Below are 8,460 nucleotides of genomic sequence, written 5' to 3'. Positions count from 1 at the left end.
CAAGTGCATTGGGTACCTATGTTTGAAAGACAATACTGGTCCCACTTCTCTAGTGCATTAAGAACATTTTAAGTAACAAGATGTTTACACATGCTTGATAAAAAAAAATAATCTATCAACAATGAATGATTTGATGTGTGAGCATCGTGTTTGGACACCACTGCCCAAAGAAATATCTATTGTCAAGTAGTTAAAAAAAAGATACACGTAACAGCAAAACATATCGCAAGAGTGCATAATCTCTTCCTTCAACGTTATCAGTTAAATGTCTAGAGATCACAGATTATATACTCATATTAGCTATATAGAACAACTGATCTCAAGTAGCTAGCACATATATTGAAAAAGACATGAAATGGATAGCTACAGGTTCATAGGGATGTAACTAGGTTAACTGCCCTTGGGGGCCATTTTAAGAATAGTCAAATTTTCTTTCATGAGAATCAAATCCTGTACATTGTGTTTGTGAGGTAAACACTTCAAACTTTATGCCACCCCTCTTCCCCCTATTACCCATCTGCTATTAACTATGTGGGCAGGGGGAGTAAGAAGCCATGCTATGAACAGCATGACTTGCCACTTCTGGGTTTAAATTTCCTTTTCATCTTAATATGAAGCTGTGGAGTGCTTACTTCAAAAGTAAAATGCATACTGAAATAATCACCCCAGCAGGTACTTGAGGGTGATTTTTTTTTTTCAGTTTGAAAACTGGATTCTTACTAATTTTGAAACCGAAAAATTAATCTAAAATGAAAATTAAATATTCTGCATCTACAGTAGTGGGGTGTCACTACACTGCTGAGTAATTCTGACACTTGCAGTTATGGGGCTAAATTAAAGAATGACTTCTCATATTGTTGAAATTAAGTAAGCAGGCAAGAACATCACAACAAACTACTCAATTACGGTGTTAAGGAAAATTACGCTTATACTTATTAAACTCATTTTCTAAGTGGGTGTGAAGGTATGGAACATTACTTGCCAAAATTAAAAATTTGAGAGAGTTCAAAAGAAATTGGATGCTTGCACCAGTTATAGAAGTGTTGATACTTTCTACTGTGGCAGGCGATAAAACTTTTGTTGCTGTTTGTACTTGGTATGAATGTGGCTGCACATAAACGGGGACCAGATTACTGCCTTGATGACATTTACAGTTCAGCATTACGAGCAATAACAGTAAAACTTGTACAAAAAATACTAACATAAACCGAAAGTCACAGACAAAACACAACACAGAAGAGGTACTATTCATGGAAATTGTTTACTTTTTGAGATTAGTGGCTTTAGATCATGTCGATCTGCAGCAGCGTTCAAAAGTATCAACATGTTATACAAATTTAGTGGTATGAATACACAGGATTTGTTTTCTTTATATGACTGCTATTTACATTAAAGTAACACACATAAAAACAAGATATTTTCAATCTGCTAACTCCCCCACCAAATAAAAAAATATTTAAAATATTACAATATCTTCAACTTGAAAATGCCTAAAGCAATTTTTAAAAAATCCACAATGGTTAGAGAAGTCACAATAATTACAAAAATTCTGTAGTCGTCGTTTTTGCACATATTCAACAGCATGGAAATGAAACAGTCTCAAGTATTTACTTCAAAGTATCCGAACAGCAAATTCATTACAGATCAGTTAAGATAAGGCACATCAGCATATGTAAAGTAAAAGTAAAGACAAAAGAAAGCCAAGGGCACACACTGAACTGGGTCAACCTACGCTCATACCTTTGACTAGAGTACGTCTCCTCACTTACAAGGGATGAATTAGTAACTTGTAAATCTATGGATTTCAATGTTTAGCTAGTAATCCCAAAAGAAAAAGTACCTTTCTTCTTATGAAGACATGTCAAATATGGGATAAAATATACATAATTTATCAAAAAAATTCACATTTAAAAACTACATTTCATGCTAAAAAAAATCTGTGGTATGTAGGAATCAAGTTTCACAGAAAGGCTTATCTTCTACAGTCTGGCACTTTGGCAGAAAATTACAACATTAATTAACTGACCAATTTTAGGTAACTCATTTCAAACAAAGCTAAATGGAAACTGCAATGCTATTTAAAACATGCCCATTGACACATATTGCTTTGATATAAAGACAGCTAAAGAATTCGGTGTAACTGCATATAAAATTATAAAAAATGCTGATGATTCAAATCATGCCACTTAATAAAAAAGTATATTCTTCCATGTTTAGGCAGTTTCCCTTTTATCCCACCCCATCAGTGTGCCACTTCAACTATTTCGTTTACATACAAATACAGGTAATTACCGGCATAAGTTACAGTACAAAAGCTATTTTACAGTGCAGTTCAGACAGCAAAAACTAGTGTCATTTAGAAACTGAACCACGTAATAAAAATATAATACTATATCCCCTACAACGAAGAATAAATTTAAACATCTGCACTTCGGATTTATTAGTGTGGATGTAGTACCCCCAGTTAAAGGTCCGTGACTTTATCTTCTACTGCGGCTGCTATCTGTTGTAGGCGAAAGGCAAGCTGCATCTTTTGGGAGGCAGGATCTCCTTCTAGTGCATTAATAATCTATGGAAAAATGACAAAAATAATTACAATTGCTACTTTTAAATATTACGTATTGTGAAATGACTTGCGGTTTTGTCTACAATGACAATATGTTACAACACAACTTCCTACTAAACAGCAAAATATCTTATTGACAGTAAAAAAAATGCAGCTTTCTCAGTTAAGCCATTTTGGGAAAAGCATAGAAAAGGAGTAATTAGTGAAGGCACCACATTTCTATTAAGGACAACACTAATTAATACTAATTAAAGCAGAGTTCAACAAATGGATGAAATCGTTTTCAAAGCTACAACATGATACACTATCACAAAATCTTATGGACAATACTTACTTCATTATATTGCTTGAATAATATTGTGTGTGTGTGTGTGTGTGTGTGTGTGTGTGTAGGGAGGAGCAAACCCTCACAAACATACCCCCCCTCCCCACAGGATGCATTGCCAGTGGCACCACTACTCTGTATTTCAACTTCTACATCACCGCATCTTGGAAGTAAGTTCTGGTCTCAAAATTCAGGGATTTAGGGAAAAAGTGCATTTCCAACATGGTTTACACTTCAAGTTTTAAAATATCTAAAATGAAAATAAAATGAAATAATGCTAAGTCATACAATTACTATAAATGGCCTATATTTCCATTCATAAGAATACATTGAGAAACTGATCTAAATTTCTTTATCAAGGAGGTAAAATATCTGATTCATCTTCTTTCGGCTTTTCCCGGTTAGGGGTCACCACAGCGGATCACTAGTCTGCTATTGAATGGCAGTGGATATTTATGATGTCAAGTGACCAACCCAGCACCCAACCTTCACTGAAGGCGCACACACATATGCACCTACATGCATGTCTTTAAAGTTAATTTAACCGCAAGGAGGACATGCAGACTGCAGCCAAGAATCAAACCGGAAACCTCTTACTGTGAGGTGACAATGCTAACCGCTGCACCACTGCAGCCAACATCTCTGACTTGTGACAAACCCAGTCTAAAAACAATACCACAATGCTGCTTAGCTGACATGACTCTCACTTTGACTGGAAGAGTGAAACACTCAGGAGAAGTTTTCACCCAGATACTTTTACTTATATTACTACTGTACTGTTTGCAAAACAAGCATCTGGAATGTAGCAACGACTGACCACCCAATGAGTGGACAGTCCATAGCAGAAGGCTATACAATGTACTAATTATGCAGGTATTCTCTGTTTGGCTTTAGGTCTGCCAGACTAGCCCTAAAGTAAAGAATGTGAACTTATGTCAAGTACAGCATATTAAAGGCCTCTTCTTACTACTACTGTGGGGTTCCAGAACAAATTATGACCGGGGTAGCACACTACCCCAGACAGTAATGTGGCACCTGGTTATTTATCAGGCCTCTGTGATCCCTTAAGCTACACACTCCATTCAGGAATTGTGGCATTCAATATTAAATTCTAAATGGTATACTATGCTACCAAACTTTGACATTTTATACTGGTGTTGAAAACTAAATTAAAAATGAAAAACAAAGTGGCCCATTCAAGACAATGGTCTACTAAGCTACAGGGATAACTCCATATGTATGGTGGTATTTGAACTGAAAGCTTTAAAAAGGTTAAAAGTCCATCTGTTTGAACTACCACTGTCAGCCTGCAGGTGGAGCTGTACTGAGGTTATCAATGTGTATGCGACAGCAGACATGCACAGCTGCGATTTTCCATGAGCCCCCTTCACATACAGGTTGCGATTCAAAGACAAAATCTGAGATGTGCTTCATTAACACAGCCTCACAGAGTGCCAACTGTGCATTTTTGGATATAATAATAAATGCATGACAGAGTTTTACCTGACGTTATAAATTACCATATTCAATTCACAGGTGGTGCTGTGGGGATGGCCGACTTTGGGTGGGTTGCCTATGCCAAATACTATTAGAGTTTCATTTCTGAATTCATCTTCTCTTAGTGTAGCAAGTATTTTGTTGAACTGCAGTGTTGGTCCAGTCTGTCTATTTTCAGGTACTCATTACCCCATATAAATTCATACTGGGGGTGCAGCTGGGTTTTACATTGGGAATCACATTAATATGGGGAGGCCTGTCTGTAACTCTAGTCCAATATTCTTAGAATCTGGCCTTTTAATTAACTGGTTAAATTGACAAGAAGACAATTCATCTTTTCATATGCAGTTGGTGAACATCCCATTATCATAAAGCCTGTATTTGCAGATTAAGGGAGCCAAACCAAAACATTCAGGCTTCTTGCAACTTCTCATCCTTTATTAAATTTTTGCGAAAAATAAATGCAAATGAATATCTTGGCTTTTGCAATCCTATAAAATGCTCCTGCCATGAAATTTAATATCTAGTCAAAGAAAACATTCTCTAGATTAAAATCTAATCAAAGAAGACATTCCCTAGACAGGGTCCACAAGAAGTGGTGGCAAGGAACTCTGAGGAGTAGAACATGAGCTCCACTTCTAACCTAGAGTCTGAGGGATTTAGGGGTGGTGATTTATTCTCCTGTAGGAGTAGTGGAGATATCCCTGAGACAGATGGCTGGGAATGGCAGACATCCTTTTCCAGGCCACCACATACATATATACCCAGAAAACATCTTATAACCAACCATACACATATACACCTCAGCATATTCTCATAACAAAATGTAAATGGGGCCAATGACTAGGGCCTGTGCCTAACAAAATGTAAATGGGACCAATGACTAGAGCTTGGGCCTAACAAAATGTAAATGGGGCCAATGACTAGAGCCTGGGCCTAACAAAATGTAAATGGGGCCAATGACTAGAGCCTGGGCCTAAAAAAATGTAAACGGGGCCAATGACTAGAGCCTGGGCCCTAAGCTACTGATGAAAGAGGACACCTTCCAGCTGCAGGTGGGGGATCTTTCCCTATGAATCGTTTTAAAGGAGCCTGACTCATGCTATATCCTCAACTAAGATGGTAGTTATGTTCTAGGATTCACAAAATTAATAGGGAGCAATGAAAATTCTGGAGGAACAGATATTCCCATGGGAATCTGGGAAATGTTTTCCGGCACAGACATCTTAAGCACCTCATTAGTGGCCTGTGCAGCAGCAAGCGATACAAGACCCACCTATTTGTCTATGGAGGGGTCAGAACAGGTGGGGAATGACAAGAAACTGAGCACTGAACAAAGCTGTGCAAACAAACCCCACTTAGTCTAATACATTCATGCTTTAATGGGACATGAGCACATACTAAGGGCTTATGTTCCGTTTAGACAGTGTCTTTTATGGCAACCTTTTTTCAGGCACATTTTACTACATTTTCTGATCTTCAGGTCAACAGTGTAGGGATTTTCCTGACATTAGGCACAGTCTTCCAGCAAGTCCTCAAAGTTTTTCTGATTATGTGGCTCTACGTATTCTACACTTACTACAGAATCATTTTATGACTGGATGTCACACAGTGCCCAAAGGGACTCTAAGGTCTTCTACTAAACAAAAAAAGGCACTGAAAGTTAAAAACCTTTGGTGGAATTTGTATTCCACAACACAGGGGTCCAAGGAAGTAGATATTGTGGTAAGAAATAACCAGGGAATTGTTATGGCTAGGCTTGTATAGGCCCTAGGGCCAATAGACTAGTACCAACCTATGAATCTATACTTTTAGTTAACTTTTCTGTGAACATCATGGGTCTGAAGAGTTTTATCAGAATTTCTAATTTAATATGAAACAACTAGTAAACACTTCAATCAATCCACTGATGCTATAACATGTATGAGAAAAGTGTTCTAAACTGGGCGTGTATCACCTGGACATCATGTCAAAGGGAGCAGTGGACAAACGGACTGACAACTAACTGCTTCTTATGGGCAAATAGGCTGAAAAGAGTAAGAACCACTCCTCACTGTAGCAGTGGGTCAGAGTAATGTGCTGGGATGAAGGAAGAGAACAGGCAACTGTAGGAAGTCAGACAGGAAGGGTGACCATCCATGTGCAGTTAACACCCATGGCAAAGGGCTGTGAACACTAGGTAAAACATGTGATGATCAAAACAAAATCTGTAACTCAGAAAAGAACAAAGAACTGACGTAACACTTTACAAGAAATAAAGACATCCAGCAGTGGGCAATGGGGTATCCTGAAGACTAGAGTAAAACTATCCCCCTGTTTTACTAGGACAGTGAGGAATCGACAATCGTAATCTAGAATTTACTACAAATGGCAAAGACGTTTAACGATTTAAGGAGTGGAATAGGACAACTGTCGCCTATAAAGAGGGGAGAGAGAACCTTCCCATTGTCACCAGACTTCCTTTTTATGAAACTAAAAATTCTACACTCACTGCAAAAGGTATGGATGTCTGCAGGATGTGACATGGTCCTAACAAAGATGAGAACCTATGAGGAGAGAGAAAGGTCATAGATGTGAACATCACTGCATGTCCCTTTTCTAGCAGCTGGAGAACTAAGATTGGTCAACCCAGGAATCCAAAAATAACAAACCAAGGGAAGGGAAGACCCACAGCATATGCAATGGGAGGCTCTGGCATGAGCAACCTACGATGGAATGAGACATAAGACTGAAAAAGAGGATCCAAAGTGAGAGACGGATGACAGGAAGGGGACTGCCATGTTAGCCTCGGAGGACATCAAGTTCAACAAGACAGCAGAGGTCATAACTGATCCCAGGGAATATAAATGATATCAAGGTTGACTCTCTAGCTGTCAACATCAACCTTCATGGAAATATGTCAGTCCTGAGAAGATGGTAGAGTTGAGAAGGTAGATGAAGATTTGGGGATCATGGTTGACACTAGAGAGGCAAATATACATCTCAAAGAAACTGTCAGAAATAAGAGATGCGGTGATCAAATGTGTTGATGTCAATCATATACAGGATAAGACAGAAGCAGAAAGAAACTGTTGACTCCAAGGAATCTCAGGGTTGAAAGACAACTTTGAAGCTATGATGATGTGAGGTGGCACCAGCTATGCCAGAGAGAGTAGGGCAGTGTATGTGTAACATATGCCAGCATAGCTAGCTGGAATTTTGTAAAGAATTATATGTTATCTAAATATAAAACTGATTTGTACAGATGCTTGTGTTAAAAATGTATTTGCAAAGTCACTTGTGTTAAAAATGTATCAACAGTGGGTCCTATTGGACAGAAAAGAAATATACATGTATGTCAAATTGTATTGTTAACTGTTGAACAGTATACATTTTAACACAGGGTACTGGAAGGGAAAGTGTTGAGCTTAGCCCAGCTAACCTTAAGAAAAATAGCTTGAAATAAATTACTTGGTTTAGGCAATAAAGATTTTATCTCACATGCTGGAATGCAGCCAGAAATGGAATGTCTGGGCTGTGATCCTGCTCTTATTGTCCTTAGTGGTGAACTAATTGCTACCCTGGAGTGCCAGAGAATGGCTGGTTAATCTCTGCTGGAAGGGTGAAGTATTGGAATTGTTTTACAGTCTTCAGATGCTGGAATAAACATTACCAAAGCTGTGTGTGTGAATTGTGACACATTTGTGTCAGATCCTGGCTCACATTTCTAGTGAGGGAACCACAGACTCAGGTTACAAGGTGTAATGTCATTTTGTAGCCAGCACTGAAATTGTATTTTAGATACTAGTGAGAGATGTGCCAGATGACATCTTAGCACTCTGTTTGGAACTAACAAGACCACTCACCCACTTCATCTTGCCTTGCTTTAGTAAGTAACTTAACGAGGGAACAATAAATTCTTCAGTCAGGAAAATATGGTGAGATTTAAAGTATTGTTTTCTGTATTTGAGCCTTTTCATCTGTGTTATTTTTTTGTATTTCCAGTGAACTGAAACTATGGTGTTTACTGTAAATAGGTATTCAATGTTTTCATGTCTTCAGTTTTATTATTTATTATTAAATATATTTACAC

General features: G+C 38.0%; 1 protein-coding gene across 1 annotated transcript in view; it reads right to left on the bottom strand.

Annotated features, from left to right (window-relative positions):
- Positions 1-1,242: 1,242 nt before the first annotated feature.
- Positions 1,243-8,460, bottom strand: part of PLXNB2 (plexin B2) — a gene marked incomplete in the record, with an annotated part of 671,705 nt that continues 664,487 nt past the window's right edge. Inside the window, 1 exon segment of the mRNA XM_044087338.1 lies at positions 1,243-2,569. Coding sequence (XP_043943273.1) covers positions 2,465-2,569 — 105 coding nt within the window.

Source organism: Protopterus annectens, chromosome 11.part0 (genome assembly GCF_019279795.1).
Source record: "Protopterus annectens isolate FY-2018-M chromosome 11.part0, PAN1.0, whole genome shotgun sequence".
In the NCBI taxonomy this organism is placed as follows: domain Eukaryota; kingdom Metazoa; phylum Chordata; order Ceratodontiformes; family Protopteridae; genus Protopterus; species Protopterus annectens.
Note: the sequence above shows the minus strand (reverse complement) of the source record. Positions and strands in the feature narration are given on the sequence as shown.